The sequence below is a fragment of the Myxocyprinus asiaticus genome, chromosome 23 (assembly GCF_019703515.2).
Source record: "Myxocyprinus asiaticus isolate MX2 ecotype Aquarium Trade chromosome 23, UBuf_Myxa_2, whole genome shotgun sequence".
NCBI classification, from domain to species: Eukaryota; Metazoa; Chordata; class Actinopteri; order Cypriniformes; family Catostomidae; genus Myxocyprinus; species Myxocyprinus asiaticus.
Window position 1 is genome coordinate 2,042,501 of NC_059366.1, and position 12,831 is coordinate 2,055,331.

At 40.2% G+C, this 12,831-nt stretch overlaps 1 protein-coding gene across 2 annotated transcripts in view; it reads right to left on the bottom strand.

Annotated features, from left to right (window-relative positions):
- Window positions 1-12,831, bottom strand: part of LOC127413604 (exportin-5) — a 120,374-nt gene that overhangs the window by 625 nt on the left and 106,918 nt on the right. For both annotated transcript variants that reach the window (XM_051650871.1, XM_051650872.1), the window contains one exon: window positions 1-143. This exon is cut by the window's left edge and continues 625 nt beyond it. In XM_051650871.1, the coding sequence (XP_051506831.1) occupies window positions 1-143 (143 nt within the window). The remainder of the gene's footprint in view (window positions 144-12,831) is intronic.

Here is a 12,831-nt window from a genome sequence, read left to right on the forward strand (position 1 = left end):
TCTTCACGTTCTGGAGCGAACAGACCAATGAGACCTGCTGTATCAGCGTCCTCCAGAATTTCTTGTGTAGGCTTCGGCTTCTTAAACAGAGATGGAAGGTTTCGAATGTGTACTTCTTTCTTAAACTGTTGTCCAATGGGTTTCTGTCAGCACAAACACACAGACAAAATAGTAAAAAGTCTGATCATAACTTTTGCACACTAACTAGACCATAACATGACCAACATGGGTTCAAACACAGTCCTTAATTGAAAAAAAAAAAAAAAACAAAAAAAAACAAACAAACATTAGCATCAACCAAACATAACTGCAAAAATAAACTTGATTTTCAAACAGCTTTAAGAATACACTCTCCTTCTGCCATTGGTTGAACAAACAATCCTGTCCCAAATTCACAGCTTTGGTCGAGCCAATGTTGCTGTCCAGGTAAAGTAATTAATATTCCATTGTAAATATCAGTACAATAACAATAATAAAAGAATTGGCTACATTTACACAGCATCATATAAACTTCACAAACGTGATATAATAAATCTCGAAATTGTGACTTCCTCTTTCATTCAACCATCAATCTGCTTGATAGGTTACATGTGAAAGGCACGTCAGAGAACGCAGCACACCAAAATTGCTGAGCCTGAACCTCTATTTGCTTACATGCAGCACAACAATAAGCTTACAAATGCGTTTAATACTATGTTTTATTTGTTAAGTACTTTTTTTTTTGTTAACATTTTTTATTGATTCCACGACAGACAAAAATAAATTTAACCACAAAATTATGCATTAGGAATCAACTTATAACCCTTTATAACCCCCCACCCCCCCGGCACAAATCTAAAATAACTAAATACCCAGTTGGATCAGGGAGATTGGACGGTAACTTTTACACCCTAAGTAATGTTATTTAACAAAACAAGCTACAACCACTAGGCGGAACCAGCACAAAAGGAAACGAAACACGCATCCTGGTTCCTCGGATAGTCAAGAGTCAATTCACTCGGAGGCCGCATAAAAGTATATCCCATGATTTACACAGTCCGCCAACTTTATAAAAGACATCCTTTTGTGGGCATGTAGATATTTTGCGGTCATCCATTCATTGTAAAAGTGATCATCTGTCAATGCAAAAGTTTAAGTAAGTGTTAATCCACAAAACAAAAACTCCAACTGCTCGGCGGAGCCAACCCAAAAGGAAACAAAAATGGCGCCCAGCTTCCTCCGAAAGCCAGAGTATGTACAGTGAGTCAATCCACTCACAAGAAAAACACTCAATGGTTATTCACCCATTGATTAAATAAAAAAACATTGCCTGATTGGGACATGTAAATACTTTGCTGCCGTCCTTGGTGTTTATTCTCAGTCTGGCTGGAAACATCAAAGCAAAATTGACCTTCCGCTGATGTAAGAGTTTCTTGCATTCCCTAAACCGATCGCGTTTCTCTCGTCGAGTTCGCAAAGTCCAGGAACAAGAAAATACTGTAATTCTTCCAAGATAGCTTTCCTTTGCTCCTCGCCTGGCGCAACACGAGATCTTTATCGGATGATCTAAAAAATTTGGCTAGAATCGATCGGGCCTTCCGCCCTCAGCAGATCTGTGAGCTTGCTCGATTTTCAGCTTGTGGCCTGTTATGTCGAGCAGACTCGGGAAAAGCTCCTCTAGGAATTTCACCATACCTCTGCCCTCCTCATGCTCAGGAATTCCAACAATTCGAATGTTATTCCTGTGGTTTCTATTCTCAAGATCTTCAAGCTTTTCAAGAACACGTTCCAAATCAACTTTGGTTGCGGGCGGATTAGCGGCTAATTCCCTCTCTGATGACTCCAAAAAATCAATTCATTTTTCAATATCTGTCACTCTTCTGACTATATATTTATATATATTTATGCATTTGGCAGACGCTTTTATCCAAAGTGACTTACAGTGCCCTTATTACAGGGACAATCCCACTGGAGCAACCTGGAGTTAAGGGGACTCAAGGACACAATGGTGGTGGCTGTGGGGATTGAACCAACAACCTTTGGCTTACCAGTTCAGTGCTTTAGTCCACTATGCCACCACCACTCTGTCACACCGTACTCCACACTAGTTCTGACTCCTCTCCTCTGACTAGTTCAGAGAATTGTTTTTCCATCGCCGTAATCGATCGACATATTACAGTGAGATCCTCCAAGTCCGCAAGTACCTTCGTCAACATCACCGACACGTTGGACAGTTGACGCTGGATTCCTTCTCCCGCCGCGCCATCCAAATCGAGTCCCCGGTCCACAGGCCTCTCTGGGCTTTCATCTTGAACCCTTAAGTGTCTTTTAATGTCTCCAGAGCCCGAGGATTTTGACTTATTTGCCATGTTTACATCAAACAGTAAATGTGTAACTGGGTGTATCGAATTTCACCGGATTATATCATGAAAATAATTTTAAAAATTAGCAAAGTGCGCAGAGCTGTCTCTCACACGCCTGCCCTTCACATGGCGTCACGTGGCTCTAGCAAAAGTAGGTTTTTAACATTATCTGAAATATTTACCAAACGGTTTGACAGACACCAATGCTTCTTGAGGCAAAGTTGTTTAGAATGAGATATCAGGTGACATATATTACTTGTGTTTTTGTGCGCAGTGCTGTCTCTCACACGTCTGCCCTTCGAATGGCGTCACCGCACTCTTCATTTTTTTTTTAAGTACTTTTTAAAAATCAAGGTTTACAAAGTGCATTAGGCATACAGAACAGTGATAGCAGAAAATAAAGTACTGGAATGGCACTGCAAATGCAAAAATAAACTGCAAATGAATAATCATTGTTGATTGTAATAACTAACGTCTGCAGAAAGAGCACAGTTTAACGCACATTAGTTTTAAACAGGTATTGAACAAAAAAGCAACCAATGTCTAAATCAAATGCATATCTGAACTGTTAACCTTGGCAGTAATCATAAGAAATTAGTTTCTTTTTTATTTTGCTACATTTAAATATAAGATTATTCTCAAATTATATATTTTATTATAAATAATTTGAGAATAAATCTTAATATAATCCAATAATTAAGAAAATGACACCTTAATACCATTAGATTTTTTTACATCATTCCATGAATCTTTCTACACAAAGTAATTAGTTACTTTTATAGAATAAAAAAAACATGCAAGTGATTTACAAAATCCACTAACAGCACTCCAGACAAATCACTGATAGTTAGTTATATGTCCCAATATATTTGAAGCACACAATCAAATTATAACAGTTGCTTCCCAATACTTATATTATCAGGCATACAAAATAATGCTTTATAAAGCTGACAACAGTGTAAATATACGTATTTATAAGCTTCCCATGTCAACAAATACGAGATGTTCACCGGGATTCCCCCTCGCGATCGATTTCCCGGTCGACCTGCAGATGGGGTCTCCCTCGATTAAATAGCCGCTTAATCACAAAACAAAGAGCGTCCTGACACATTCATTTCAGACAAAATACAGGAAATTCTTGCTAACGAGACAGTTAAGACAACTGGCAGCCTTACTAGTGTATACTTCACTGTCTTTCGCACTGTGCGTTCTAACATAATAAATAATTTAATCTCAAATCGATGCTTCATGAGGTATTAAGCATTTCTTTGGTGAGTAGGCACGATCTGCTCCACGTTGGCATCTGACCACAGGTTATTATGCACTAAAAATGTCTGACTATATAATTTATATCAAACAAACAAGCAAATTAAACATTAGAATTACATTTGTTACTTACCAGCATTACTGACGTGCCCAGTGCAGTGGCGCCAGCAGCTGTACGGCCGTATGCACCATGCGAACAATGAGCGCTCCGACTGACCTGAGAAACATTTTCTCTCGGAATATTTAGGAATAATGATGACGTGTCCGGTCTTTCTGTTGGGTGTTTAAAAGAACTAGCGATGCCAGATTAGCAAATGAATAATCGAGTCAGTTCTTTTCAGTGAATTGGCCAAACGAGCTTGCAAAATGACCTGAATAGATTCGTGATTCAGTACAGTTTGTTCGGACTGCTCTCTCACTGAATAATTCGGAGCAGTTTCTCACTCATTAAAACAGTACCAGAATATTTATGCACACATAGAACAAACAGCGTTGGATAAAGGGGAGCGCTGCATTTTTATAAGCCGCGTCAAGTTAACTTCAGCTGTTAACGCGCCTCGAGACACCTGCGTTCTGCTCTATTTGTTGCGCTGCACCTTGCTTTTTTTCCAGCAATTTATTGTGAGAAGCTTGTGGAAGGCTACCCAAAATGTTTGACCCAAGTTAAAGAATTTAAAGGCAATGCTACCAAATATTAGCAAAGTGTATGTAAACTTCTTATCCACTAGGAATGCCATGAAAGAAATAAAAGCTGAAATAAACCACTCTCCCTACTATTATACTGACATTTCACAATCTTTTTTCCCCTCCCCTTTTCTCCCCAATTTGGAATCCCCAATTCCAAAATGCTCTCCAAGTCCTCGTGGTGGCATAGTGACTCGCCTCCTTACCAGTGCTACTGGTCCTGTCTATTCTCGTGTTGCTTGTGTTTTTCCACTCACATAGTTTGTTCCAACCTGGTTTATGATTGCCAAACGCTGCTTAATATTAGAGCGTCTGTTGTGGATCAATGTGGTCGGAATCCTGGAGGCAAGTGGTGTTTTCGTCTGGATTTCTTGTCATCAATAACCGGCAAGAGTGTGCCGCTTGGTTGGGTGTACGCTCCAGAGAAATAAACAGCAAGAGACATGGCAAACGAGCCAGCACCTTAGTCTGAAAAGCTTGCGAACTTTGTGGAGGATAATGTTAGGATGGCCATGGCTTCTAGGTGTTCTTGACTGTTGTCTGTCTTCCCGGTTCTGCCAGTGCCAACATTGCGGATTGTTCTGGCAAGATCAGAGAATCATGACAGAGGAGTACATTTGAACAACCTATGCTCCTTGGGACACAGAAGCCTAGCATATACACCTGGTACCTCTTTACACCAATGTCAGACTTTGGACTCAACATCTGTGATGATGGGCCTGGTCAATGCAAGGTCTCTTTCCAAAAATACTTTTATTCTAAATTATTTCTTCTTATTATCGATTTCTTATTTGTCATGGAAACATGGCTTAATGTTGGCGAGCTAAGCCCTCTCTCTGAATATCTCCAAATGGATGTGACTTTTTTTTAGTACACCCAAGACTGTTTGGTAGGGGTGGTGGGTTAGCTGTGTTTATTTATGTATTTTTTTTATTAACAATTTTTATTGATTCCATTCACAACTTAATTTAGTTTGTGCCCCCACATCAGGCACAAACACGCACCCCAGTGGTCATAATTATTTAGAACATTAAGAAAAAACACATTAAAAAAAAAGTATACTTTCAAAAAACAATAAGAATGCGCACACACATTTAAAACTACAAATCCCTCTCCACTGCCCCTCTCCGAGAACCCTCGAAAAAGGCCAAATATCTACCCCACTTCCTATTAAACAAATCTAATTTTTCCAGCCTTCTGTCACCTACTCGAATACCACCACCCTGCCCATCTATGTGCACCACTCCTGAAATGAGTGTGCCCCAGCCAACTTCCATCCCCTAAGAATGATCTGTCTGCCAATCATAACTCCGGCTAGGACCCAACTCTTATATATATCTATCCCCTATATTAATGACCGCCCCATTGCCTAAAATACAGAGTCTGGGGCAAAATGAAAATTGAGTGTCCAATACGTCACACACAAAACTCTGAACCCTCAACCAAAATTCTTGGATCTTAACACACCACAAAAAACTTGGGTTGTGTCCCCATCTTCTGATTGGAATCGCCAGCAAGTGGGTGTCTTTAAGACCAAGCCTATGCAATCTAGAGGGGGTCCAATAGACTCTATGTAAAATCTTAAATTGCATGAGGCGAACCCTTGCATCTCTGGATGCAGATTTGAAATTTTTTAGAATCCTAGCCCACTCTCCGTCCTCCAATACCAAATTTAGATCTTTCTCCCATAATCTCTTAAGAAGTTGAAGTTCCACCCCCCAGACCCAGAATTAGTAGGGAGTAATACACAGATGCCTCATGACCTTTTCCAAAAGCAGTAATCACCTCTCCCAGAGTGTCTGCCGCTTTAGGGAGGTGTGTGCTACTCCCAAAAATAGTACAAAGCAGTTGGAGAAGTTGTAAATACCTAAAGAACTGCGATCTGGAAATCCCAAAATGTTGAACCATACTTTCAAAGGATCTCAACACTCCACTCTCATATAGGTCACTAAGCATTTTAACCTCCCTCACAATCCACTCTGACCAGCAGAAAGGAGACTTATTAATACATAATTATGGGTTCAGCCATATGCTCGAGGAAACATTTAAATAAATGTCCGAATTAAACAGACACTTTTGTCTATACAGAGTGCAAATGTGAGATAACAGGGTGTAACTTAACTTCTCCAGTTAGTTTAATAGAAAGACTTTGCAATGGCAAAATAGGGGCAAGAACTTCCTATTCAATACAAAACCAGGGAGAGGCTCTCTCAGGTGGAAGCGACTAATGAGCCAAACGTCTGACACCGAATGCATAATAAAATAAATTCTTGGATAGGCCTAGCCCACCTTTGTCAATCGGCCTATGAAACTTATTGAAATGTAATCTGGGATGCTTAGCATTCAAAATGAAGGACTTCGCTGTGCTATCAAATTGCTTGAAATAAGAGAGAGGGACATCTATAGGGAGAGACTGTAGCAGGCAATTGAATTTTGGAACGCAATTCATTTTTATAACATTAACCTTCCCAGTCATAGTCATGTAATGAAGCCCATCTACCCACATCGCTCTAAAACCTTTTTATTAAAGGGTCAAATTAACTAACTAAATCACAAATTTGTTGGGAATAAACTACCCAGATACTTAATGCCCTGTTTGGGCAACTGGAAGGTGCACGGCTGAAAAGCCGTTACCGGGCAGTACACTGTCAGAGCCAAACCTTCAGATTTAGACCAATTCACTCTGTATCCTGAGAACTTAGAAAAGGAATTAATAATTCTGTGGAGGCAAGACATAGATCTAGTAGGGTGAGAGACAAATAATACAATTTCATCTGCGTAAAGCAAAAGCTTATGCGCCATGCCACGCCACCCGCCACCACCCCTGGAAAAATCATCCTCCTTATCGCGGCTGCTAATGGTTCCAGGGCAAGACAGAACAATAAGGGGGAAAGAGAGCAACCCTGCCAGGTGCCCCTACCCAGAGTAAAATAATCCGAAATTAATCCATTCATTTGAACCATTGCTTCCAGGTCTATAAAGTAATTCAACCCAATAAATGTATTCCCGAACCCATACATTTCCAAAATCTTAAAAAGATAATCCCATTCTACCATATCAAACACCTTTTTGGCGTCAAGTGAGATGGCAGCGATGAGTCTGATCATTCGCCACTGACCACATGATATTGATGAAACGGCAAATGTTATCAGGAGAATTACAGCCCCGAGTAAACCCCACCTGATCTATATGTATAAGAGATGTCATAATCGGCTAGCCAAAATTTTTGACAATATTTTAATGTCTAACTGGATCAGGGAAATTGGACGGTAACTCTTTAACTTGCTTGGATCTTTGTCCTTTTTTAGAATCAGACTGATCCGGGCTTGCGTCATGGTTGGTGGAAGCTTTCCATTCTTTAATAATTCTGTACAAACTTCTAACAAAAGTGGAGTCAGTTCTGTAGCATAAGGTCTAAAAAAAACTCAGCAGGAAAGCCATCTGGCCCCGGAGCCTTGTCTGTAGGCAAGGCCTTATTTACCTCGCCAAACTCCTCCAAGGTTCTCAGAATCGAGATAATATTTTTTGCTCAGCTGTCAGTTTAGGAAGTTCTAATGGTTCACTAAGTTTCTAATATCCTCTTCAGTAGATGAAGATTTGGAACTATAGAGATCAAGATAGAATTCTTTAAAAGCATTATTAATATCAATGGCTGAGGTAAATTTCACCACCAGCAGATTTCACTGAGAAAAAGACTCTCTCCGCTTTGTCCCCAACTCAAAGTATGCCTGTCTTGCACTGAACAGCCAAAACTCCACCTTCCGCGACAAAATAGAAATATATCTGTATTTCAATCGGGTCAATTCCCTGAGGCCATTAGACGACATTTGGCGCTTCAGCTCTGCCTCGGCACTTTTAATATTCCCTTCCAATTCCACAAGTTCTTGTGCTTTAGATTTTTTGATGAATGAGGCATACTGTATGATCCGGCCCCTAAGAACCGCCTTAAGTGCCTCCCAAGCCATGCCCACAGAGGATACCGAGGACCAGTTGGTCTCCATATAAACATTGATTTCAGTCTTTAACATTTGTTGGAAATCAGGATTTTGCAAAAGGGACACATTAAGGCGCCAACTATATGATTTCTTTTTCTCTATGTGTGGCATCACCTCTAAACTCACCACGGCGTGATCTGAGACTAAAATGTTTCCAATTGAGCAATCAACAACAGATGAAATAAGGGATTTGGATATCAAAAAAAAAAATCTATTCTAGAATAAATCTTATGGACTGATGAAAAAAATGTATGGTCCCTACCAGATGGGTTCAAATATCCGAAAGACCAAGATTTTTACACATCCTGTAAAGCGTCAATGTTGCTCTAGGGGGTTTACACACTTTAGCTTCACTATGATCAAGGACTGAATCCATCAAAAGATTGAAATCTCCTCCCAATATTATATCATGAGGGGTGCCAGCGGTTTGCAACATCCCTTCAAGATCTATAAAAAAGCTCTGATCATCAGCGTTAGGTGCGTAAATATTAGCCAAAATCAGACTTTGCCCTTGAATTTCAGCTAAAACAATAATTACTCTTCCTAATTTATCTTTAATCTGTTTGAGAAATTTGAATTGTAAATGTTTATTAATCAATATAATGACTCCCTTGCTCTTACTTGAGCCAACACTAAAGAAAACATGTCCACCCCATATCTTCCCAAATTTTTCAGCTTCCTGCGGGGAGAGATGGGTTTCTTGAAGAAACACTATATCATATTTCTTACGTTTAAGAAAAGTAATAACCTTCATTTTTATGGGGTGCCCCAACCCATTCACATTCCATGTGGAGAGAGATAGTACACTCATATTAACATTTGACATTTTGATATAATAAAAATAAAACATTGTGTGTGAAAAACATTCCCCATTAGTGAAACAATCAACCCCCGAACATCCCCTGGAACAAAACAAATAGAAAAAAGAAAAATGTGCGCATTAACCCCGTGCACGACAGCGCCAACCGGCGACAATCCCTCTAAACTCAAAAGGTCCATGAACGCACACGAGTCCCACGACAACTTTGCCATCGGATTGCTCAATTTTGCCTTACAAATTTGTGAGGCAAAATTACATAACAGAAAACACTTTGTGAAATAAACCCAGTTAATAGGAAGAATGAACACAAAAAATGTGTAGATTCATTCACAGAACTGTTTCAAAGGTGTGATCTTCCACAAAACAAATTCCAGCTGATATAAAACCGTTCAGATTCCTCGGACAGACAAACGAATGTTCAGTGAGCCGGCTGTTATGAGTTCAGCGAATGACGTAATCATTCCAATGTCCCATAAAAAAAAATAAAAAAACTCAACAAAACAAACTCCAGCCAGCAGGAGGAATAAGCATGAAGAACGAACAGATTAATCCACAGCTGTTCCAAACGAGTGTTATTCAACAGAACAAGCTCCAGCCGCTAGGCGGAGCCAACACTAAAAAGAAAAAAGAAACAAAACCGGCATCCCGGTTCCCTGGATGGTCGATTCAATACACTCGGAGGCCGCATAAAAGTATATACCATGACTTACATAATCCGTCAGCTTTATAAAAGACATCCTTTGTGTGAGCATGTAAATATTTTGCAGTCATCCGTAGTGTCCACTCTCAAACTGGCCGGGAACTTCAATGCAAATGTAATCTTCCATCAATGCAAAAGTTTCTTTAAGGAAAAGTGTTATTCACAAAACAAGCTCCAGCCGCACGGCGGAGCCAACGCAAAAAAAAACAAATTTCACCCAGCTTCCTCAAGAGTTAGGTACAGCGAGTCAGGCCCACTCACATGAGAAACATCCAATGGTTTACTCAGTCATTGATTCTAAAAAAGACATTGGACATGTAAATACTATTCTCAGTTTGGCAGGAAACAGAGCAAACGAGATGTTTTTCTGATATAAGAGTTTCTTACATTCCTTGAACCAATCGCGTTTCTCTCGTCGAACTCGCAAAGTCCAGGAACAAGAAAATATTATGGTTCTTCCAAGAAAGCTTCCCTTTGCTCCTCGCCTGGCGCAACACAGATCTTTATCGGATGATCTCAGAAATCTGGCCAGAATCGATCTGGGCCTATCTCCCTCGTGAGCTGGTACTCTGTGAGCTCGCTCGATTTCCAGCTTGTGGCCTGTTATGTCGAGTAGACTCGGGAAGAGCTCATCCAGGAATTTCACCATATCTCTGCCCTCCTCATGCTCAGGAATTCCAACAATTCGAACATTATTCCTGCGGTTTCTATTTTCAAGATCTTCAAGCTTTTCAAGGAGATGTTCCAAATCAACTTTGGTCGCGGGCGGATTAACGGTTAATTCCCTCTCTGAAGATTCCAGAAAATCGATTCGTTTTTCAACATCAGACACTCTTGTACCTAACTCAGAGAATTTTATTTCCATCGCCGTGATCGATCGACGTATTACAGCGAGATCCTCCAAGTCAGCAAGAATCTTCGTCAACATCACCGACATGTTGGACAACTGACGCTGGATCTCCTCTCTCGCCGCGCCATCCAAATCGAGTCCCCGGTCTCTAGGACTGTCGGGGCTTTCATCCTGAACAAGTAAGTGTCTTTTAATATCTCCAGAGCCCGAGGATTTTGACTTCTTTGCCATGTTTTGCAACAAAGGACAAATGTGTAACTGGGTGTAACAAATTTCACCAGATTATAACATGGGAATAATCGAAAATTCAGCAAAGTGCGCAGAGCTCGTTGTTCACACATCTGCTTCTTGCATGGTGTCACGTGACCTCCATTTAACCTTTCTTTATGTGTCACTGGCTCCACTAATGAACATGGGCATCCACTTCGTTTGGTTTTATTTACGGGTCTTCCTGTCTCCAGTGTACATACTGCAAGTAATTATTTTTCAGACCATTAACCTGTTGTTTTTTTTGTTACTTTTTCTTGCAAACCCTCAAATCGTCATTTTGTACCTGTGTAATTACACCACCTACAGCCGGGGATTTCTCAGGTGCTTTTATAGCCTCCACTTCAATTGGTGCTATTCAATGTCCCCCTCCTTCTGTGGGTTCAGAGGAGTTGGTTTCTCTGTTTTATTCGGTCTGCTCTGACATTCTGGATTCTGTTGCTCCATATAAGTCTAAGAGACAAAGTTAGGACACAGCCCTGGTTTAATAATACTACACATGCTCTCAGACAGGAATGTTGTGAAAGGTTTTTAAACTTTTTTAATGATAGGATTGATGAAATTTGGGAAGATATGGTGTGGACATGTTTTCTTTAGTGCTGGTTCAAGTTCAAGCAGGGGACTCATTACACTGATAAGCATCTACAATTCAAATGTCTCAAACAGATTAAAGAAATTAGGAAGAGTCATTGTTTTAGCAGAAATTCAGGGGCAAAGTCTTATTTTGGCTACTATTTAGGTAGGCAGGTGGGCTTCATTGCATTTATCTATGATTGGGAAGGTTAATGTTATTAAAATGAATTGTATTCCAAAATTCACCTACCTGCTACAGTCTCTTCCTATAGATGTCCCCCTTTCTTATTTCAAGCAATTTAATAGCATAGCAAAGTCCTTCATTTGGAATGGTAAACGTCCCATATTACATTTCAGTAAGTTGCATAGGCCGATTGACAAAAGTGGGCTAGGCCTACCAAAGATTTTGTTTTATTATTATGCATTTGGTCTCAGACATTTGGCTCAATGGTCGCTTCCACCTGAGAGAGCCCCTCCCTGGTTTTTTATTGAACAGGAAGTTCTTGCCCCATCTCGCCACTGCAAAGTCCTTCTATCAAACAAATTGGAAAGTTAAGTCACACCCCATTATCTCGCATTTACACTTGATATGGACAAAAGTGTCCAGAGTGTTTAACTCTGATATTTATTTAAACGTAGCCTTGAGCATATGGCTGAACCCTATACTATGTATTAATAAGTCCTCTTTCTGTTGGTCAGGTTGGATTGTGAGGGGGTTAACAATCAGTGACCTATATGAGATCTTTTGAAAATTTGATTAAACATTTTGGGATTCCCAGATCTCAATTTTATAAGTATTTACAGCTGTGCCACCTGCTCTGTACTGTTTTTGGGAGTAACACGCACCCCCCTAGAGCGGCAGATACTCTGGGAGTGGTGATTGCTGCTTTTGGGAATGGTCATGAGACATCAGTGTTTTACTCCCTGCTAATTCATTATCTGGGGGATGGAGCTTTAAATTCTCTCAAAAGATTATGGGAGGAAGATTTAAATTTATTATTGGAGGAGGGAGTGTGGGGTAGGATTCTAAAAAACATCAAGTCTGCATCTAGAGATGCAAGGGTTCGCCTTATGCAATTTAAGATTTTACATCGATTCTATTGGACCCCTTCTAAATTGTATAGGCTTGGTCTTAAGGACACACCCATCTGATGGCGATGCCATTCAGAAGATGGAGACACCACCCATGTTTTTTGGGGGTGTCGTAAGATCCAAGAATTTTGGCTGAAGGTGCAAAGTTTTGTATGTGATGTGTTGAACTCAAATCTCGTTCTGCCCCAGACTCTGTATTTTGGGAGATGGGGAGGTCATAAATTTGGAGGATAAGTACATTA